The following is a 24,167-nucleotide window of genomic DNA, read 5'->3' on the forward strand; positions in this document are numbered from 1 at the left end:
CCTAGAGCCCGTGCTCCTCAACAAAAGAAGCCACGACAATGAGAAGCCCGTGCACCACAATGAAGAGTAGCCCCTGCTCACCACAACTAGAGAAAGCCCATGCGCAGCAACGAAGACCCAACGCAACCAAAAATAAATAAATTTATTTTTTAAAATAATAATAAATAAATAAATAAATATTTGATCGAAGCAGGACTAGATGATGGTATAGGCACCCGATAAAATATGCGGATATTAAAGATAAATATGGTAACTAGAGGAAATGTGCAATCGCCCCTGTAACCATTTGGTAAATATTTATGGAACTTGTATGGTAGCCCGGCACTCTTGAAAGCACTGGGTGTTTATTAGTGAAGGCTTTGTCCTGAGTGAGCACGGTTTCATAGAAAAGCTAAAATACATACAGTTCAACTAATAAGCATTTTGTCATGTTAAGACTACAGGATAGGGCCAGGCCAGAACATCCGGCTGCCTCAGTATGTACTGTGATTTCCTAGAAGACATGGCATGAGCTGAGTCTTGAAAAATTCCTGAGAAGGCAGAAATGAAAACTATACGTACAGGGGATGGTGGTGGTGGGATGAACTGGGAGATTGGGATTGACATATATACACCAATATGTATCAAATAGAGAACCAATAAGAACCTGCTGGATAAAAAAATTAAATTCAATTAAAATCAAAAACAAAAGAAAACTGTACATACAGTATGATGTAATTCTACACATTGTGAAAAGACAGGAAACAGACACACAAAAATAGTTTCTTGCCAATGGATTTCTAAGTTTTCCATGACATTATATTGAATTTTTAAAAAATTGTTTAAGTTATAAGTCACTGGCCATCTGAATTTTATGCCTATTTTCCACATGTAAAATTCTGAAAGCGGCAAACATATTCTAACGTCTTCAAAAAAGAACCAGATGGACAAATGAGATAAGCAACTGGTTTACGATTTTCCTGGTAAATGAAAGAACATGATGGATTGTTAACAGGCTACATCCTAGCCCTGGTTTTCTTGAGCTTAAAATAGTTAATAAAGTAGAGCAATTTTTTTTAAATCAAAAGTTGATTATCAAGTTATTCTGTGTGGTGCATTCTTATGCTGTCATTTATAGTGTCTGTTACATTACCGGTAAGAAACTGATGGGTACTTTTAAGGTGCCTGGGAAAAAATAATTCTCAGTAATAAGATTTTTGCTTCAAGCATTTTGAAAGGAATCATGATGCAATGAAAGTGATGGGAAGGTGGCAAAATGGAAAACTTATCCATGGAAAGCAGTCAGGGCTCTGATGAGTGGCTCTCCGTGAGTGGGTGAGGGGGAGCTTGGAACTGCCAACAGAGCCCCGGCGGGGACAGGGTCCGTGAACCCCAATACTCACACGTGATCCCAATCTTGTAGAGCTCCCTGAATTTTTGATTATAGCCCTCTCCGGGAACATAATCCCCGAGGCCAATGGTGCTCAGGGAAATGAAGCAAAAGTAAAAGGATTCCAGGAAGTTCCAGTCATCCTCTAGGAGGGAGAACACCGCGGCCGGGATGAAGAAGAAGCAGGACACGGTGACCACACCGAGAAGGACGGCGTGGACAATGGCCACCGCCTGCTTGGAGAAGCCCCAGCGGACGTGGAAGTAGAGGACTGGCCTGCGGGTGACATGGATGGTGACACGCTGGACCACCGCCGTCAGGAACAGAAGGGTGAAAGGGATGCCGATGACCGAGTAGATGATGCAGAAGGCCTTGCCCCCGTCGGACAGGGGCACAGTGTGGCCATAACCTGAAAGGGGAAGAGGTGGAAAACACCTGATAAGTAACACACGCCTGCCGTCCACCCCTCCTCCCCTCCCACCCAGGAGACGAGCCGGACGAAATTTACGCTGGTGCTTCAAAGGCTCTATCCTGTTACTGCAGTAAGATTCAACAGTGGGTGCCACACATTTGGGAAGTCCATCACTCTGGATCAGATCTACCCAGCTCTTCCCGACGCATCCAAGCCTGGTTTGGAGGTCACTGTTAGGCTGAAACAGAAGATCTGTGTGCGAGGGAGCTAACACTTCATCGTCTCAGGCCATCAGGGAAAATGCATGCGTGATAGGATGCTTCTCTGCCAGGAGGGTGTACCCCTCCCCACTCCGCTCCCCCCAACCCTCCCGAGGAGCCTCATTAGGACCCAAAGCCAGTACAGACTTGCTCCAAAACACTAGAACGAGGCAGATGACGGTACAGTGGGAAGATGGGGGGAAGACTCAGTGAGGATACAGACATCAAAAAAGAGGAAGATACACGAAGATGAAAGCACACCAAGTCACAGGGCTGAGTGCTTCTTTTCAAATATTTTGTTCGATGATCTGGTTAAACGGCACATCCAGAAACTGCTAACCTTTTTTCCACCTTGTCATTTCTGTAGGTTCCAAGATGCCATATATTCCACAAAACAGACATTAAAAAAAGCCCACACGTTAGGGTCAGTGGTCAAAACATATCTCTTTGACTTTCCACTAGGTTTCAGTCATTCCCAAATCAAGCCAGTCAAGAGACTTCATCTGACAAATGCCTGCAAGAGAGAAGCCAACGGACTGTTTTTAAAATCTCACAAGCCCTTCATCCTGAAAGGATGCACATGTCCGAACAAGTCTGTCCAGCAAAAAGCCAACTAAACGCATTTTTTTGGGTGAAATCAGCTTCTGAAAAAAACCCATCACTCATGGGGTTATTATTGAAAAGTGGCTTCAAAATCTGATTTCTAAAATATATCCTGCTTAGAAATAACTCTGAAAAACCTTCAGCTTCAGATCTCCTGATTCTCTGCTTTATACCAATTTCCGGGGTGGGGGTGGGGGGCCCAGGTCTATGCGGCCACCAAGAAGCTGCCCCGGTTACTCCTGTGCGTGGCCTCAGCACGACAGTCAAGGTGGTTAATCCCAGAAGGTTATGAACGAATAGGGAGTCCCAGCAAATCTACTGAAATTGTATGCACTTGAACATCTCCACACCCGTGCATTTTCTGGAAAGAGATGCCAGAGCTCAGACGCTCAGAAGGATTGAGAGAACCACTGTTCTGAGCATCGGGTCCTGAATCCATCCGGTCCTCCCACACCCACAGCTCCTGGAATGCTTCAGCTGATTCTGGGCATGGTTAAAGAGGGAGACGAGTCAGTCAGGGTTTCCAGAGGGTAACATGAAGGACGGAGAAAGCTTGTAGAATTACGTTCATGCAAAAAAAGGAAGCAGCAGAAATGTGAACGCTTCACTTTTGAGGAAAAACACCTTACAGAGGAATCAGACTTTATGAGTAAAGCAGCCCGTATCACAGAAGACAGGGGCCAATCAGAGCCATGCCAGGCATTAAGGAGGAAAGATATTTTAATGGTCAGAGATCTGGAAACACAATCTGATAATGGAATCTTATTTAACACGACAAAGCCAACTGGAAAGTGATTCACAAATTTGGTAATGAGCCTCTGACCAAAAGTATCAGGAGACAACAGGGGATCAAGCAGAGACTGTAAGGGATGGATTGACTTTGGCAGGAATTGTGTAGAGAAAACATAAGATTAGCTGAATTTGTTAGACTACGTAAGAGCCTTGAAGCCATGATTTTATTACTGTTTGGTAGCATTGCTATGAATTATCTTCACTGAAAGTGTAACACACCTGTTTCACATAGGCCACCTCTTCTGTAGCATCTGTTCCAATAAACTACACGATTTCAGTACTAGTAGAAAAAAAAATTAATTTCTAGTTTTAAAATACTTTAGGCTATAGTTTTTACTCTCCAATGATAATAGCTCTTTTTATTAGAATCTTAACTAAACTTCCATTTACTAAAATGTTATCTCCAAGCCATAGAGATAATCATTACAAGACTCTAGAATGGCTGTCTGCAGTAATGATTTTTTTTTTTTTTTGGTCAGTAATGTGTTCCCACTAAGAGATTAAAAATCACTAAAGTGTAGATGCCTCTTGAAAGCCAGTTTCTCCTTTTGATGTTTGCATAAATAATTTTTGTTAGTGGAAAGTACAATGTAAAATTTATATCTCATCTGCAGTCTCTACACTTTCAGCGCTTTACTGAGTACACAGCAATTCTTTTGCAATAGACAGCTGAATGCACCAGACAGAAACCTTCAGTCCTAGTGAATTGTAATGAAGCAGTGAATAATCTACTCAAGTTCAACTGACTCCCCAGATAAATCGCAAAGCAAAGCTCATATTTTTATCTCAGAACCACATTAAAATCCTTTACAAACTAGGAAGGATTTAGCAAAATGTTAATACCTTACTTATTTGGTGTTCCTTAAATTTTTCTAAGGCTATGCATGTAATTTTGGGGCCCAAAAGATTGAGCATGGCAAAGTCTACTGGAAAAACGAACTTCAAAAACTTAGGATCCAGGGACGTCCCTGGTGGCACAGTGGTTAAGAATCCGCCTGCCAATGCAAGGGTCACGGGTTCAATTCCTGGTCCAGGAAGATCTCACATGTCACGGAGCAACTAAGCCCAAGCGCCACAACTACTGAGCCTGCACTCTAGAGCCCGCGAGCCACAACTACTGAAGCCCAAGCGCCTAGAGCCCGTGCTCCGCAACAAGAGAAGCCACTGCGACGAGAAGCCCGCGCACCGCAACGAAGAGTAGCCCCCGCTCGCCACAACTAGAGAAAGCCTGCGCGCAGTAACGAAGACCCAACACAGCCAAAAATAAAATAAATAAAATAAATAAACTTAAAAAAAACCCAACCTGTTTGTGGCCTGTCAAATCTACATTGTACATCTGCTTTAATTTTTAAAGAAAAGGGCACACTGACCAGAAGTAAAGAATGTCCACGCTAAACACAAAGGTTAAATGCCTCCCTTCCTGGGATGCCAAGGCTGGGACTCCTCTGATGAAAAGACTGCCTTCCCAGGTGCCAAGGCCGTGCTGACTCGCTGCGCGCATGTGCTGGTCTGTTTCTCTCAAACCTTCAAGGAATGGATCCCTGACGTGTTGGATGTTCTTTGTTCTGACAAGACATAAAACTGTGTTGAAAACCATGCTTCTCTGGAGCAGTTCCTCAGAGTCATATGGGAAGCTGGCTTCCGGGCTATAGTCCTCAGATGGCTCAGATAACACTCTTTTCTATTCTTATTGATTGTTTATTGATTTTTTTTCATCAACAGCTATCTAGGCAGCACAGTGACCTGTCCTGATCCTCCCCTGGACCTGAGACTTCTGCTTGGCCCAGTCTGTTTCTAATTCACTGTTTTTCTGGGGGTTTTTTGTTTTGTTTTTAAAATATTTATTTGGTTGTGCCAGGTCTTAGGTGCGGCACGCGGGCTCCTTAGTTGCAGCACGTGGGCTCCTCAGGTGCGGCACACGGGCTCCTTAGGTGTGGCACGAGGGCTCCTTAGTTGCGGCATGCGGGCTCCTTAGGTGCAGCATGCGGGGTCCTTAGGTGTGGCATGCGGGGTCCTTAGGTGTGGCACGAGGGCTCCTTAGTTGCAGCACGTGGGCTCCTCAGGTGCGGCACGCGGGCTCCTTAGTTGCGGCACGCGGGGTCCTTAGGTGCGGCACGCCAGTTCCTTAGTTGCAGCATACGGGCTCCTTAGGTGCGGCACGCCAGTTCCTTAGTTGCAGCATGCGGGCTCCTTAGTTACGGCACGTGGGCTCCTTAGGTGCGGCATGCATGTGGGATCTAGTTCCCTGACCAGGGATCGAACCCGGGCCCCCTGCATTGGGAGCGCAGAGTCTTATTATCCACTGTGCCACCAGGGAAGTCCCTGTTTCTAGTTCACTGCTGCCTTTGCTTTGGGGTTACTCTCAGGATTTCTTTCCACCTCTGTTCCCCTGTGAGCTAATGTAGAAGAAATGTGTGGGTCACCCCGGGTCTACCTGGTCCCAATTCCACGAGAACAGGGATGGGAGGGTTTGTACCCCCTCCTGATGAGTACCATCCACATCAACCTCTTGCAGACGTCACAGCCTGTCACAGAAGATGCTCTACACCCGTGGTCCGGCATTCTCACCCCGGCTGCTGCTGTCGTGCGTGCGGCAGCACCCCATCCCCGCTCCTTGTGTAGGGGTCAGCACACCTGTGCAGGCCCCCGCTCCCCCCGTGTGCCTGTCACACACAGACCTACCTTCCACCCCTGGGACCTCTGACGAAAGAGTTGGAATCCTGATCTAGAGCCTCATGATTGTGCAAAACAGCGCGGCTGTTTCGTTTCCTCGCTCACCCATGCCTGACCACGTCTTAGAAATTTTTGACAACAGGATGACAATGAGAAGAAAAGCTGAAGGAAGCAACAGAACAAGGGTCTAGTCCTTCTGAAAGCGCCAGTATTTTAAACAAGCCTTTCTGATCATATTTCCTCCACCGGCCACTTCCCTCAGGTGTGCCTTTGGGTTTGACAGAATTATCCTGCAGCCATCACTTCCCTGAGGTCTAAAGTTCTTAGACTGCAAAGGCTTCCCAGTCACGCACTTTTAGAACAGGGTTTGAAAATACATGCCATAGGCGTTTTCCCCCCGGGCAAGGATGCTGTGTGGACAATTCCAATTTCTTTTCCTCTAGGAACAGCGGGCACCTTGCCCTGTGGAAGACAGGCTCAAGAGGTAAAGGAAAAAGTGCTGGAGGACCAGAAGACGACACACCATTTACTGGACCCTGAATTTCCAAGCCCCGCCATGCAGATCATCAGCATAGTTCTTGTTTGTCCCCAAGCCTCAATCCAGGCTAGAAGTGGTCCTAAACTCTTGTCTGGTGTAAAGGGGTGGAGGAGCCCTGGATGCTTGCTGGACCAAACCACTCCTTGCTTTACAGAGACTCAAAGCAGTGATGTCCCAAGGTTTTCTGGCAGGAAAACACAGGTGTCTACTTCACCTTGGTGGAAAAATCTCTATACCTTTCAAAGGCAGAGGTTCCTGGAATAAACTTTTTTTTCTCTTCCATTTGACTTTAAAGACTCTGATGCTCTTGAACACTGAGAACATAGGGAGGAAAGTGCAAACAAAAAAGTCCTTTGCAATACCACACGTGTAAACCAAAGGTGGTGCTTAGGGAAACGGGCCGAGGAATCTGACATCCTAAACTTGAATCCCGGCTTTGCTTCTTACTAGCTGTGTGACCCTGCAAAAACTTTATGCCTTCATTTCCTCGTCTGTCAAATATGAATAATACCTCTTACCTCTTGGAGGTATGATGAGGATTACACCGAAGCATCCATGTAAAGCAGTGAGCACAGATGCCGGTACCTAGGAAGTACAGAGCAAGTAAACTCTTCTACGGATGCTGAAAGAACTAACAATTCTCTCGACAATACGTATGCTCTTCCAGACTGGCCACTAGGCATGCTAGTTTGAAGATGTCTGTATTCTCTCCTCTGTTCTCTGCTCACATTTTAATTTTCCCTCCATCCTTCAAGACTCCTCTTCCACACTGATGGGTAAAGCAGTTCCTGGTAACAACGAAACACCTAACAACAGCACTCGGGGGACAATCTGATACACAGGACTTTGTGGCCTCTCTGTAGTTGGGGACAACACTAATGACCCCCACTCCAACAGAAAAATCCAAAGGCTCCCCTCTCAATTTCTCACTCCCTTCACTGTAAACGGTCCAGTAAGGCCCCATTCACCACAACCACGTTCTTATGGGTAGATCCCAGGAAATTCCAATGATTAAAGGTAGGTGAGACCCCTCCCACAAAATTTCTCTACTAGGTGGTATGTTCTATACAAAGAAAAGAGGCACTACATAGCCACACAACCTATTGTTAGCACAGGGAAGTTCAAGTTCTCTCTCCTTTAGGTGCTGCAACAAGCAGTTACTTGAAAGGCTGGGCGGAGGCAGATACCACACTCCTCTAGAAGCCAGATTTCAACCACCTTCTGGTCCAATCAGGTGACAGAATCCTCAGGATCCTTGGTGAAGTGGCAGAGCATTGAAGACGGCCGAGTCCTCGAGCTGGAATGCCATGGTGAAGGATATCCATTTGCTGGGTTCTGAAGGTTTTATACCCCCTCGTGCAAGAGTAGATGAAAAACATCTCTAGTCAACCTACGTAACTTGAATGGAAAACCATCCATCTTACCCATGAAAATACTTGTAGTACTCCTTATGCTAATTCATGGACTCTGGTCTATACTTAGGCCTTGCTGAGACCTCAGGAGAGTGGATTTCTAGTTAGGGTCTCTCAAATGCTAACTAACTTCCCCTGGAGTACATGTTCCTAATCAGGGAACTTCACATGTTAACTCCCTGCCCCTGGACTACAGACGAATTGATAGGAACGCTATCACACCATCGATATGGGAATACACAACACCTCTGTACTTCTCTTAGGGTCTGACGTGACTGACTTTTCCTTCTAGGAAATCTCACTTCTCTCGGCTCTGGGTCATGGCCCAGTCGGCACAGGATCTCCTTCAGGAACACCCGTGAGTGGGTCTTCCACAGGGCGAGGCTCGCCTTGCTGCCTTGGTCCCAGAGCAAAGCCACATGCATCCGCCAAGGACACGTGCCTTGGTTACCGGAAGCCACTGAGATCAGGGCCACGTCACTGCAGCATTGCTTGGCCAAAACTTACTAACCCGATATGCCAGGGAAAACTCAAAAGCAGGTGGGGGAGGTGTGTGGGATGGAGGAGACAAGAATGGGAAGATTCAGCGTGTTGACAGCTGGCTTGTGGGTACACGGAGGATTCATTATGCAACTCCCTCTAATTCTGTCTATATTTGAAAATAACCTAGAAGGACAGACTTAAAAGTTAAGGCTTTGAGGTGTGGATGTAAGAACAGTTTTCCATCTACATAACATCGAGGAGAACATTCTAGATTTTTCTTTACTCCTTGAAATCCTGCTTTGGTACAGGGCAGTGCTGGAAGTTAGCACATGAACAGAAGATCAATTAGGACACAGAGGTGTGGCACTCAGAGACATGAAGATACAAATGTGCTTTTTAAACTGTTACAGGGACTTCCCTGGTGGCCCAGGGGCTAAGACTCTGCGCTCCCAATGCAGGGGGCCTGGGTTTGATCCCTGATCAGGGGACTAGATCCCACATGCATGCTGCAACTAAGAGTTCTCATGCTGCAACTAAGGGTCCTCATGCTGCAACTAAAGATCCTGCGTGCCACAGCTAAGACCCAGTGCAGCCAAATAAATAAATGAATGAATGAACGAATGAATGAATAAATAATGGTGGTGGAATTATATATTTAAAAAAAATAAATGGTTACAAGTCTGTAACAATTCCATAACCTCCTTGAACAGATGGCTTAACACCTCCGGCTGTGCTTTGAGGGCACAAACTCCCAGGCTGTAGGCAGCTCAGACATGTGTGGGCCAGATGGATGGGGGGATGTCAGTTCTGGGGCTTCCTCAGGAGAACTGCCAGGGGGCCCATGCACACCTGCTGTCTGCTCCTAGATGGGGGACACAGTTCTCAGGTCCATCTGCCAGCCTTGGGGCGGGGGGGAGTTGCAGCAGTGCGGCCCACAGAGCACCTCCTGGTCCTGCCAACCCGTCACTGATGAGCAGCGTTCCAGAAAATGCTATTTCTCTAAGGCTGAAGGAAGTGCAATCCGCTCCGACACGGCTCCCCACAGATGCTGGGCCTGACCTCATCCTCCTGTGAAACTCCCGGGGCAGGGGGACAGGATTCTTGGGGGGCGCCGAGCACTAGAGCGGAACAGAGGATTTGCAGCCAGAACCCAAAGGCAAGGCAGCCCTCCAGGCTCGGCATCGGGGGGAGTGGGAGCCCTGAGGACAGAGCACGGCAGAGGCAGGGGGGTGAGGGCGGTCCGGGTGGCGGGAGCGCGGGGGGCGTGTAAAGGGCCAAGCTCTCCCAGCCACCCCGGTGGCTCAGGTGCCCTCCTCCCAAGGGACCCCCAGATGTGCACCTGGCTCTCCCCGGGGAAAGCTGTGTCTGCCTTAAGGTGATTTCAGCCCTAAGTTCCAACTGATGTTTGCTGAGCCCTGAATGTGTTCCAGGCAGCGGGGTTTGACAACCTCACTTACATTCAGGTACGAAGTCATTCAACTAGAACCACCCTGTTCAAGAGAAGCCACGCAAAGCTCACTGATGCCCCAGCCTGGGGAGAGGATCCCTCTGTAGCAAAGGCAGACTAAAAAGAAAAAGATTTACGTGAATGGAAACAGAGGCGCAGATGACACACCCACTTATAAAGCTGACACCTTAATAAGGGGATTCGGGTACCACATTCCCAAAGACGAAATATTGGGCTCAAAAGCGTCACTTTGAATAGAATTTTCTAGCTCACAGATATGCCGGATTTTAAGCGGGGAAAGCAGAAGGAACAGGTCCGTCAGAGGCCTCCCTCACTGGTCCAGCTTTGGTGGGAGGATCTGTGGACCCCAATGCCCTTCCTTCTACTGGTTCAATATGACCTCCATCTAAACCACTGTGTTGAAACAGGTCTGTCTCCTCCAGGTCACCAGTGGCTTCCGTCTAGTGAAATCCCCCAAACAGTTCTATTCTCACGTTTCTCAACTGCTAGGCGCCATCTGACCAAGCTGACTGCCCCCTTGAAACAGTTTCTTCCCTTGGCTTCTCCCTCTCATTCGCTGTCTCCCGGCTCACAGGCCCTTCTCAGGGTCCTTCGCTGGTCCTTCCTCCGTGATGAGCGTGCCAGACTCCAGCCCTCCAGGACTTACCCCTCATAGTCTGTCTACACTCACCGCCAACCCCAGACTACAGCCACCGGAAAGCAGAGGGGGATCAGAGTCGAGCCTGCTTGTGACCTAACAGCAGCATGACATCTTTGAGGCAGCTCTGCCTTGGATGATGGCACCCAGACTCGAGGCTTTAAGTACCATCTTTACGCCTGTGGTTCTTCAACCTGGCTGTACATTAGCTTCACCTGGGGGCTCTTAAATACCTTAGAGATGTCACTTCAAGTGGTCTGGGATGAAGTGCAGACGTTGGTATATATTTTTAAGCTCCCCAAGAGACTCCAACATACAGCTAGGATTGAGAACCGCTGATCTATATACTACAGTGATGGCTCCCAAATTTACTGGTCCTCTTTTCTGAGCTTTCAGTTTATGCCTAACATCCTATTCAAAATCCTGTCTTGGATGTGATACAGGCATCTCAAAATTAATATGTCCACAAAAGATGTCTCGATGACGACATACTTAGGACCACCTCTGCCCTCGTCATCACCCCTCACCCTGAAAACCTCAGCCCAAATCTGCCCCTTCCCTAGCCTAGTCTTCCTCGTTTCAGGCAACAGTACTGGCATCTGGTTCTGATTTTTAAAAATTTCTTCTTTTCCTTGTCCGCAACCTCTGCTCGATCAGCAAATCCTATTGGTTTCACTTCTAAAATATGTCCTAAAGCAGAGCACTTCTCATCATTCTCCCTGCTGCTGACCCACGGCCCAGGGTTTTTCTCCTGCATCACTTTCTCAGTCTCCCACTTCCCCTCACGATTCCACTCCCCCAGCCGCTGATGTGTGCCAAAGCTATGAGACACTTGCGTTAGCGCCCTGTAGCTGCCTTGAGAAGCCGACCTGGTGGCTTAAAACAGCGGAAGTGTATCTTCTCCCAGTTCTGGGGGCCAGGGGTCTGAAATCAAGATGTTGGCAGGGCCGCACTGTCTGCAAAGGCTCTGGGGGAGGATCCTCCGTGCTCTCCCAGCTTCTGGTGGCTCCAGGCCTCCAGGAAGGTGGTTTCCTAGGCTTGTGGCTGCATCACTCCGTGTCTACCTCCACCTCCACCTGGCCTTCCCTCTGCATCGTCTCCTTTTCTGTCTCGTATCACGACATCTGTTACAGCATTCAGGGCCCACACGGACGACCTCACCTCGAGATCTTTAACTCAGTTACATCTGCAAGGACCCTCTTTCCAAATAACGTCATAGGATCCAGGGTTAGGACCTGAACATAAACTGGGGGCGCGTGGGGGGCACCATAACACCCACTTCAATACTATAAGGTTAGCTTTGCTTTTTTTTTTTAAATAAACTTATTTATTTATTTATTTATTTATTTATGGCTGTGTTGGGTCTTCGTTTCTGTGCGAGGGCTTTCTCTAGTTGCGGCAAGTGGGGGCCACTCTTCATCGCGGTGCGCGGGCCTCTCACTATCGCGGCCTCTCTTGTTGCGGAGCACAGGCTCCAGACACACAGGCTCAGTAGTTGTGGCTCACGGGCCCAGTTGCTCCGCGGCATGTGGGATCTTCCCAGACCAGGGCTCAAATCCGTGTCCCCTGCATTGGCAGGCAGATTCTCAACCACTGCGCCACCAGGGAAGCCCTGCTTTTTTTTTTTTTAAACAAAACTACTTCTCAGACAGTTCTGCTATACCCAATAGTGGTACACAAGGCTGACAGATTACAGGGAACACTTATTTTTTTCTTTTTTTAATTAATTAATAAATTAATTAATGTTTTTGGCTGCGTTGGGTCTCCATTGCTGCGTGCGGGCTTTCTCTAGTGAGGTGAGCGGGGGCTACTCTTTGTTGCGGTGTGCGGGCTTCTCATTGCGGTGGCTTCTCTTGTTGTAGAGCACGGGCTCTAGGCACGCGGGCTTCAGTAGTTGTGGCACGTGGGCTTCAGTAGTTGTGGCACGTGGGCTCAGCAGTTGTGGCTCACGGGCTCTAGAGCACAGGCCCAGTAGCTGTGGCGCACGGACTTAGTTGCTCCGCGGCATGTGGGATCTTCCCGTACCAGGGCTCGAACCCGTGTCCCCTGCATTGGCAGGAGAATTCTCTTTTTTTTTAATATGAATTTTATTTTTTTTTGAATTTTTGAATTTTATTTAATTTATTTTTTACCCAGCAGGTTCTTATTTATTATCTGTTTTATACATATTGGTGTATATATGTCAATCCCAATCTCCCAATTCATCCCACCCCACCACTTTCCCCCCTTGGTGTCCATACATTTGTTCTCTATGGCAGGCGGATTCTTAACCACCGCGCCACCAGGGAAGTCCCTAACGTCATCTTTGAATAATGAAAATCATATCACATCACCCCTTGGATTAGAATCCTCTAATGACTTTTCACTGCAAGTACTGGAAATAGAACATAATCTTAAATTCCTTGCTACGGCTTATTGGACTCTGAAGATCTGGCCCCTGACTACTTCTCTGACTAAACTTCCTACTACTACCCCCCTCACATACTACTCTCTGGAAAACACCAGCCTTTTGTCTCCTCTTCAGAAAGTTTGAGCTCTATCACGGGAGTGGCTCCTTTTCTTCATTCAGGTCTCAGACCAATATCACTGCCTCAGAGGGGGCTCCAGGGCACCCTCTCGACAGTGGTCCCATCCCCTCCATCACTCTGAAGCCACTACCCCATCTCAGTTTCCTGTCTCACACCAAACACCGCCTTACTTAGTTACATACTAAGATGTCTTGTTGACTGTTCCATGCCCAAGTGCCCAGAATAGCCGCTTGGTCAGTAGGGTGCACTGAATAACTATATGCATTAGTAGGGTATCTGTTTAAGAAGCACCATGAACGCCCCTGAGATGGGTGGCAGTTTTACTGTCAAGACACGTGAACTTCGAAAACTCCTTTGGGATTGTGGCAGCACAGTTGATTCTGTCTTATTATACTTTCCCTCCACAGTCCAAATAGTCTACACTGAGCGTGGCAGGGGGGGAGCAGGGGAACTCAGATGACGCCGGGTCCGGAGATGGTGTGAGCTGTGGTGTATACGGATTCAGCCACATCACGCCATGCCATAAGGTGGGGGTGGCGTGGGGCAGTCACGGCCGCTCCTGCCAAGCTGGTCAAAGGCCCCATGGACAGCCCACACCAGCTGAGAAGTTCAGGTCTCCTCCTCCTCTGACCTCTGTCAACAGGGAATGACAGGGTATCACAATCCGAGGACTCGATCAGGGAAGAGAAGCACAGCAAGGGCGGAAGTGCAGTAGCTAAAGGGAACTCACTCTGGGGCAAGTGTCTACTAATAGGAGCTCATCAGAGAAAATCTTATCCTCTAGAAGGAAATGTCAAACTATAAAGTCCTAAGTTGACATGAATTCCATCACCGTACGGTGAGTTGGAGTGGGCCACCCTCTTCCCCTGGACCCCACCCAGACATTTTATTTCTACTGGTACCTACATGCTCCCCACCTCCCCACCCAGCCCCCAAGGAGTCCCTAATTTATATATACCCCAACTGCCCAGTTCTCCCAATCAAACCCAGCCCTCCGTTCCCAACCACCTAGAGGTGAATGTACCGTAACCACCTCTAACGCAGCAAATCTGCGAAGGAACCCGAAAGCTCGCCCCTCAAACCAACTCGGACACTGGCTCCGCTGTCCGCCCGCCAGCTGCCTGAGAAGGATCCCCGACTCGCTCTGCCTCACCACCACCGTGCAAGGGCACACCGAGGGCCCCTGACTTTGGGAGAATCGCCCCTGCTCCCTCCTTTTCCTCTGTCATCGCTGCGGTGTTACGGTTGAGGATTTGATCATCCCTCCTCTGTACCCAAAGGAGCTACCGGCTCTTCTCCCGCTCTGCCCATCCCTCGTGCCACCATCTCCCACTGCGAAAGGTTAAGATTCAGACCCCCAGGTGCACGCTTGGTGCCCATCGGGCCAGTCTCACTGCCTGCTCAGGGCTGATCAAAGAGAACCGGGAGATGCTCCCAGAAGAACACACCCTGCCCTTCACACTTGCACGACTGCACACGCACTGCTCCCTTTCGTCTTTCTGACCTGTCCCCGAGCCCCCGCGGGCCTCAGTCTCTGCTTACGCACCTGCAGCATTGCTGTGACAGCCCCCAAGGCACGTAGCCCCCTTCCCCCTCGCCTGTCCCTACCAGAGGCTGGCAGAGCCACCAGTTCCTGTCCTTGTCACCCCACAAGCCAGGAGTGACCACACGGGCGTAGCTCGGGATAATCAGCTGTCCCTGGAAATGTGCTGGAGGGAAGCTTGTCTGGGGAACCTTTGTTTCTTCCCCGCTTTATCACCAACAGCATGCAGGGAGCAGAGGGGCCATCCTGCGATGCTGAGGGCCCGGCCCGAGGGGAGGAGGCGGCAGGCAGGAAGCTGCACCAAACACCTGCCAGCTAGACCAACGCCTGCAACCGCTCCCCATCGGACGATATAATGTGAGAAAAATCACCCCCCCCACACACCAGTTTAAGCCACTAGAAATTGGGATTTTTCTTTACCGCAGCTGAAAGCAATGTTCATTGGTACAGTCACTTGTATTATGGTGATCATTTACATGCTTCTCTAAGATATGTTTGATTCTTCTAACTCTGAAACCCTAGCACAGGGCGTTGCATATGGCAAGCTGATGAAGGCTATAAAGCCCAGAAAGTGTTGCCTATGAGGAAAGCAGTCCTAAGAGGCTGTTCCAGGCAGACACGAGACGTACCTGACATTTATGCTCAACATTTTCCCAGAAAACCACCTCTTTTGGAACAATTTACAAGGGTACTTTAAGAGATTGAAAATACACATGTAGAGAACAGACTTGTGATTGCCGAGGTGGAAGGTGGATGGGCGAGGGATGCACTGGGAGTCTGGGATTAGCAGAGGCAAACTATTATACATAAACTGGATAAACAAGGTCCTACTGCAGAGCACAGGGAACTATTCAATATCCTGTGATAAACCGTACTGGGAAAGAATCTGAAAAAGAATGTATACATATATATGTATAACTGAATCACTTTGCTGCACAGCAGAAATTAACACAACTTTGTAAATCAACTACACTTCAATAAAGTAAATTTAAAAAAAAAACAAATGTAAACTGTTGCCAAGTTTCCATCATAGGGATATTAGTTCACTTGATAAGAAAACAACTCTTGGAGCCAATTTATCTTACCATTGACACCTAACTATAATTAATTACTTTCAAGTCTGTTTTGTTTTTCAATGGAGATGAAATAAGAAATATAATGAGCCTGCTGAATTCAAGCTCATCACTAGGTCAAAAGCCAGGCTGGGCTCCCAGACAGTTCCTAAGAGTTCAGCACTGAGAATTCCAATTGCCCCTTTATTACTCACCTGCCTACCTGCAATAAATCAGGCTCAGAGTTAAGCCCACACTGACAGCAATATCGCACAATGACTACTTCTTATGTTTCCTTGCCTTTTCAAAACTACTCATGGTGCCAAAAAAGTTCTATTTTATCAGAGGAGTACATTTCCAATGTATTCAAATGTTACCAAAAATGTTTAACTCTTCAAACCAGTATCATATGGTTTTATCTCCCTGTTGCTTCTCACGCACCTGGGGTATTTGTCATTCTATTTGGACAAGAGAATTCTCATCTCAGATCTCTTTTTGGATATAAAGTTTATAGCCCCCTTTGCAAATCCTCATTGAAAACATGAGAATAGTGAAGTAATCGCAGAACCCACTCCCTACCCACACCGCGCTCAATTGCTTATCAGTTTCTTTCCCATTCACCCCAAAGTCCCAGGTTAGCAAATGCAGAGAGCCAGAATGAGGCAGGGGGAGAGCCCCAGAGGATCTCAGCAGGTGAGAGTGACCTGGAGGAAGGAACAAGCATTCAGTACTTTTCAGGAATGAGTTTTCAGGATAAAAGTCAGGAGCACAAAACTAAAACCCAAACCACAGCCAAGTAAACACGTGAACAAACTTGAGACAGGCTGGTACCTGGGACCTGGGACCCTTTGCTGCAGCGCTTGTAGCTGGCTAAATGTCTCTCCTCCAGCAACAGAATACAAAGAAACTTTAAGGAACTAAAAATAACTGCATGCACAAGCAATTAGGGCAAATTATGGACAACAAGATACAAAAAGACCAAAAACCCAACTGCCACTTCTGAAGAGCCGGGAGCAAGAGCAGGGGGTCAGGAGCAAAAGTGAGGTACTGTTCATGCACCCTGCACAGAACACCACCTAAGTAGTGGGCAAAACACCTAAGCCACGCCTCCAGCCGACCTTTGGACCCGCCCCTACCCTTACCCCATAAAAGGGACCAGCTCACCCCACCCTGAGGGAAGCAAGCAAGAGAAACGGTTACTTGTTTTCGCTCCCCAGCTGTTGCAGCAGGGGCCCCAATAAAGCCTTGCCTGAATTTCTTGTCTGACGTCTTATCAATTTCTATTGATTAAGGAAGGCCAAGAACCCTGGTCAGTAATGAAACCACAATGCCAAGTTCATGAGATGACTGATTGCCTCTAGGTTGTTTTTTTAAACACTGGACAGCCTAAAGAGCACTGATTCTCCCCCTAGGATATTAATGGGGAAAGGATCAAGTATTTGACACAAACACACAGGGAATGTTCAATACTTTGGCAGATTCTTATATTTTAAATATCCTTGGCAAATAAACGAGAAGGAAGCTTAGTGGTGAAAAGGACGGTATCTCTTGTGGGAGAGAGAGATTCAACCAGGCAACATAAAAGTTGGAAAATCAACCCCTCTCATAAATGTTGATAGCTCAAAAAGCAGGAATGTGCTTTGGTTGTGATGTTCGGGTCTATATGACACACCTATTATGGATCAAACACTTAAGAGATGCTGCAGGTTCTACAAAGAAACATAGAACCAGCTCCATGCTCCTCTTGTCTTATGAAAAATACAGTTGCAGAAACAAAAAGAGAACATTTTTAAAAAGGCAGAACAGTGTATTATTAGGGGCTAAGTGAGTGGTTAGAAATGCTCTATATAAAAAAGGAGATGGGCAAGCACTATGTGATGTCAGTGTCAGCCCTTTCTTTGATCTGGGTCCTGATTTAGGGTCATATGGATGAAAAACTCAAATCCTATACATTCACCTCTTCTTTTGGTGCCTCAGGACGGGAGCCTAATCGCAAGCCAACAGTCGTGGGTGAATATACACATAGGTGCAAAAATATGAAGACTTTTGAAGACTTTGGTCAGTGGAAACTAATCAACATTGGGCTTATGTTTTGCTGCCCCAAAAAGGGACTGGTATCATTTGTTTTGTGGGCAATTACCCTTAGGGAGCAGGAAAACGTATCTGCCACTTCTGTGGACCCACGTGCTACCCCACAGAGCCAGCCGTGGGAAGGACAAGCTGCTTGATAGAATCACATGAATTCTTCCCTTTCTAAAAATATTACTTTCTGGCATAAAACCCTTTCCCGAGTGTGGCTCAACTTAGTCGCACAGCCCAGCGATGCAGAGCTGGGCTATTCAGCACATCTTGCTTCCCACCAGCTGGGTCCCCAGGGCTCGCACCTGCGCAGTAGGGCGGCTCAGCCACAAAGAGCTCAGAGTGTCCCAGAGAGGAGGCTGGGAGGCTGGCGGTCTCCGCGCCCCGCTGCGCTGCTGCCTCCAGAATCCGTCACCGCTTCACAACGCTGCACCACAGAGCTCCTTCTGCAGCGCTTCAGTCCATCTGTCTTAGGAAACATTCTCACTTCCACTAAACCATCATTTCCTGAGCGGATTTCTTTTTTGGAAACGTCATTACATAAAAACACAAAAAGAGAAAACAGTCACTTTTTCTTCTTTTCCTAACCCACGTCTTTGTATGACATCATTGAAGAGAAAGCAGTGAGCCCCCTGTTTAGGGAGGGCACAGTGTAGAGTCAGGGGAAGTAGAGGCACATGGGGTCCCCCCCCACTTTTAAGCATCTCAGATCTGACACTAACTTGGCTTTGTTTTACCGTTTAAGACAGAAAGAGTGAATATCCAAAGCAGCGCTTTATTAACTTTAAAAGTCAACGCTCCTTTTGGATAAACGAAACAAGGACAAGAAATCCCTCACGGGGTGGGGTCCCGCTTCTCACTGGTGGGGGAGGGGAGGGATAACCCTTTATGTTTTTCCACAGCCCAGAACATTCTCTCAAACGTTAATTTCTGTAATTGGCACTGTAATAGGGAAGAACAAATCGGACTCCATATTGGATCCGTTTCTTTTACTTTAACCTTTGTATTCTATTGCTTTTGCTACAAGTTAAGAATGTTGCCTGTAGCCTGAAATATACAAGTTATTGTGACCTTTAAAGGTATAGCACTTTTCCATTCATATAGAGATTAAAAATTGCAGAACAGAGAATAACATTTGTCTTGTGGGAGGTTTATAGGAACACAGTGGCCTGACCTATGTGGACAGATGCAAGAACAAAGGATTCCCACACCAAGAAGTCTGCAACAACCAGCCACACCCCCTCCCCCCTTTAGTATAAAAGAAGCCTGAATTCTGATTCAGGTAAGATGGTTCTTTGGGACACTAATCCACCATCTTCTCGGTCTGCTGGAGATTCCAATAAAGTGGCTATTCATTGCCCCAACAACTAGTCTCTCAACTTATTGGCCTTTCGTGCAGCAAGCAGTCTGAGCTTGGACTGAGTAACAAAATGGTAAATAATAAATATAAAATGTAATACTTAGTATTCAAACTACATGTCGCTCTCCCCACATAGCCATTGAGAAGCTCTGCTCTGAAAGGCCTTAAATGCTGTTTCTAATCAGTCCAATAAATAGAACCATTTAAAATATAAAATGAGGGGCTTCCCTGGTGGTCCAGTGGTTAAGAATCTGCCTTCCAGTGCTGGGGATGCGGGTTTGATCCCTGGTCAGGGAACTAAGATCCCACATGCCACAAGGCAACTAAGCCCACACACCGCAACTACTGAGCCCACACACTCTAGAGCCCGCGTGCTGCAACTAGAGAGCCCGCGCCACAACTAGAGAGAAGCCTGCGCACCACAGCGAAAGGTCCCACATGCTGCAATGAAGATCCCGCGTGCTGCAACTAAGCCCTGACACAGCCAAATACATACATACATAAATAGATAAATAAATAAAATAAAATGTAAAATGAGTTTCCTGCTCCTCAAATGACCAAATTGTATTTACTTTTAATCCAGAGTTTCCCAAAACAATATTACATTCTAACAATTCCACTGTACCAAAAAAGCAGACTTTCCATTGTACAGGTTTTGTACAGGTGAAATCTCATCACTGGTCAGCCCTGGGAAATACACCACAATCAGAAAGATTCCACTGAAAGCTTGGTAATTCTGTGTTTATGAAAAGATAAACAAGCACTGCCAAATGGAAATTTTAATTTGAATGAGCTGAGGGGCTAGCTTGAAAGAAATGATGGTGAAAACTGAGAGATGGGCAGAAAAAACTGGTTAAGTGTATTGGTGAGTTTTTTAAGCCCTTTTGTTTCAAATTCTCCTTACATTTTCATCCCACTGAACAAACAGAAGCCAACAGAAAAGACTTCCCACAAGAACCCAGCAGCACATCTCCCCACCCGTGAAAATTACCGCCAGCCTTTCTCTTTTGTTCCTGAGGCCAGCTTTCCACCCGGGCAGGAGGTCCCAACCCCACTCACCTACCAAATACTCAGCCCAGCAGGTCTACCTTCTTTCCACAAGCAATGTTACTCTCCCATCTTAAACGAAGAAGGTAACCCTTCTCCTGATCTTCCACTTCCCTGCCAGCTACTGACCATTTTCCTGCTCCTCTGTGTAGCAAAACTGTAAACCATTATCCACCTCCTACCTCTAATTCCTCTCCTCTCTCTTTTTAATAGACTTTACTTTTTAGAGCAGAACGGTTCACAGCAACATTGAGTAGAAGGTACAGAGGGTCCCGTAAACTCCCTGGCTCTACACAGCCACAGCCTGCCCCGTGACCAGCATCCCCCATCAGAGTGGTACATTTGTTACAACGGATGGACCTACACTGACACATCATTACGGCCCAAACTCCAGAGTTTACCTTAAGGTTTACTCTCGGTGTTGTACATTCTATGGGTTCTGACAAATATATAATGACATGTATCCATTATTATAGTATCACACAGAACAGTTTCTCCTTGCCCTAAAAATCCTGTGTTCCACCTATTCACCTTTCCCCCATCCCCTGGACACTACTTTTTGCTGTCTCTATAGTTTTGTCTTTTCCAGAATGTCCTATAGTTGGAATCATACAGTATGTAGCCTTTTCAGATTGGCTTCTTTCACTTAGCAATATGTATTTAAGTTTCTTCCGTATCTTTTCATGGTTTGATAGCTCATTTCTTTTTAGTGCTGAATAATGTTCCATTGTCTGGAGGTTTCACAGTTTATTTATCCATTTACCCACTGAAGGACACTCTCATTGTCTTTTGAATCTTACTCAGGTTGGGCTTTTACCCTCACCAACTCACTGACCTTGCCCTTGCTAAATCCAGTGGCCAGTCTCAGCCTTCACCTATTCATGCCTCCTTGCAGCAGCGCTAGCACTGATCACCTAGCCTCCAGGCCACGGCAATCACCTGGTTTTCCTGTGACATCACTGATCACCTCTGAGTCTCTCTCATTTGTTTCCTCCTCTTTCTGACCTCTAATGTGGGACAGCCCAGACTCACACATCCCACCAGCTACTCAGTTATCTCCACTTGGCCATCACACAGGCATCTAAACTTAACACGTCCATAGCTGAGCTCCCAACCTGCTTCTACCTGGGTTTATCCCCTCCGCTAGGGGCACCTGCAACTCCACCTCACTGGGACTGAAGCCAAAAGCTCTACAGTCATGCTCATCTCTTCTTGGTCCCTTTCACGCACATCCAATCCATCAGCAAACCCTACAGATGGTTCTGCCATTAAAGAATGTCCGTATTGGACCAGTCCTCACCATCCCCCACTCTACTACTGTGGTCCAAGCCACCAAAATCTCCATGACCATCACTGATCTGCCCAGCCTCATACACTCTACTCTCCAAACAGTAGCACAGTGACCCCGTGAAAACAAGTCAGATGGTGTTTCTCCTCTGCTTCAAATCCTCCAGTGGTGCTCTGCCTCATTCTCTTACAATAAAACCCAAGCCCTTATTATGGCCCATATGGCCCTACCTGATGTGATGACCCCCATATCTCTCCAATTTCATCTGCTACCACACCCTGCTTTTACTCAGCTCTAGTCACACCAGCCTCCTAGCTCCATGACAGGCTCAGTCCTGACCCAGGGCCTTTGCATGTGCTGTCCCTGCTGCCTGGAATGGTCTTTCCTCAATATCCATTTGGCTGGCTTACTCACCAACTTCAGGTCTTTATTCAAAAGTGGCCTACTCAGAGAAGCCTCAGCAAGGCCCCTTATATAAAATATCAATGCTCTCCTCAATGCAAACCTTGTATCATCCTTCTCTGTTTTACTTTCTTTTTCCTTAGCACTTATTTTATGTAAAATATTTTATAAATTTGTAAGTTACTTATATTGATTATTATCATTTGTCCTTTCTGGAATGTATATCCCACGGCAGGAATTGTGGTCTACGTTGTTCCCTGATGTCCCTCAGCACCTAACAATGTTCCTGGGACATGGCAGGTGCCCAAAAGGTATTTCATGCAAGTATGAATGAATAAATGAGGGAGTGAATGAATATACTTGACTTGGCAGAAGCAAATTCATAGCTTAATCTTTAACAAAAACCCAAGGTACCGGTTTTGGTGGCTCATTAACATGTTATTAACCAGATCATACGTGAAGTTTCAAGATTTCAAGTAAAAAAATATACAGCTGTGATGCTCTCTTGGCTTAAAGTTTCCATTTTTATTCAACCATTCAAAAATATGAAAAGTAACAAAAATGTGATGGTCTTGGAGCCGGATTCCAGGTTCCCTTTGGGTAAGGATTGTATTTGCTCTGTTTCTTGCCGTGTTTCAAGACTAGCAGAGGCTGGCTCATGGCAGGAACTCAAAAGGTATCTGTGGCCTGAATGAACACTAAATAAGGCTTTTATTTTACAGTAAAGTGTCATTATTTATTGAGCTATGCTAGGGTGACCACAACCTCAAGGATACTCCCACCCAAGCAGGTATAAACGTAAACCATTTATATGGAAAAGATGTCAATTTTTCCATTCACAAATTGATAATTGCTAGTAACAGAATATTAAAGTGGTTCCTGAAAAAAGAACAAAATGTGGGTATTTACCTACTTCAGCTGTTGTGAGAATTCCATTTTTTAAAAAGACTTTTTTGGGAGCAGTTTTGCATTCACAGCAGAACCGAACAGAAGGCACTGAGATTTCCCACATACCTCCCACCTTGACACATACACAGCCTCCCCCAGGAGCAACATCCCCACCAGACGGCACAGCTGTTACAACTGAAGAACCTACACTGATGCCATCATCACCCGCAGTCCAGAGTCTACATGAGCGGTCACTCTTGGTGCTGTACGTTCTGTGGGTTTGGACAAAAGTATAACTGACATGCATCCATCATTAGAGGGTCATATAGAGTAGTTTCCCTGTCCTAAAAATCATCTGTGCTCTGCACCCACCCCTCCCCCTGCCTCAAGATAATTCCATTTTGAAGACAATGGATAGATTAGACCGGAGAGCTACTTCTATCTAGACACTCTTCCTTTGGAGTTGGGCCAAGGGGTAAAAGCCTTAAGTACCAGTGAGGGTTATGATAAGTCAGTGTAACTTTGGAAAGAAACAATTATTTCTATTCAAAGTGTCCCATCTGAACAAAATGACCACTTCAGACTCAGATGCTCAGGCTTTTCTTTCAGCTCTGCATTAAGTAATTCGAACGAAGCGGAAGTACAGGATCTTTAGCAGAGGTTCTCAAAGAAGAAGTGGAAGGACTTTAAGTCACTGTACGCAGGGCACCGAGTGGCCATGACAATTCCATGAGCCCTGCTTCTGATGAATCCCCTGGCGCTCACACCTGACTCTCTCAAAAACCCCCCAGGACTGTCAGAGCACTGAAGTTTGAGTCCCACACTCCGCTCCCAACTGCTTCCGGTTAAACAGGACATTTGCATTCACATCTTTAAGGCAATAGGGGAAACAAAGGGCCGCCCTGCTATCCACAGTGTAATGATCTAAGGAAGCAACGTTAGTGAGAGCACTTTGAACTGAAAAAGCGATATCAAATGCAAATATTCTTACTGAGTGCTTATATTTCTTATTGTATCCTGATCTCATTCATTGTCACTGCTGAACACTGGTCTTTACAATTTCTTGTACCCAGCAAATACGCAGTAAATGAATGAATGGAACTATCGTTTCGTCGTGTACTGGACTATTCTAACTCCCCCTTCGCAGTACTAAAAGCTAAACTGGTTTTCCCATTAATTAGTTCATTAAAAGTGAACTGGTTTTCCCTACCATTAATGAGGCTGGGTGTTTTCTTCATAAATCATATGCTTCTAGCATCACCTCATTTCAAATTGTTTCCCCATCCTCAAACAAAAACAAACAAAAAATATATCCCCCAAAAAACAAAACATG

At 46.6% G+C, this 24,167-nt stretch overlaps 1 protein-coding gene across 1 annotated transcript in view; it reads right to left on the bottom strand.

The window, feature by feature from the left end:
* Nucleotides 1-24,167, bottom strand: part of KCNK1 (potassium two pore domain channel subfamily K member 1) — a 47,389-nt gene that overhangs the window by 4,263 nt on the left and 18,959 nt on the right. Inside the window, exon 2 of the mRNA XM_082407701.1 lies at nt 1,383-1,778. Coding sequence (XP_082263827.1) covers nt 1,383-1,778 — 396 coding nt within the window. The remainder of the gene's footprint in view (nt 1-1,382; nt 1,779-24,167) is intronic.

This window comes from Balaenoptera borealis (assembly GCF_965194805.1).
Source record: "Balaenoptera borealis genome assembly, chromosome: 10".
NCBI classification, from domain to species: Eukaryota; Metazoa; Chordata; class Mammalia; order Artiodactyla; family Balaenopteridae; genus Balaenoptera; species Balaenoptera borealis.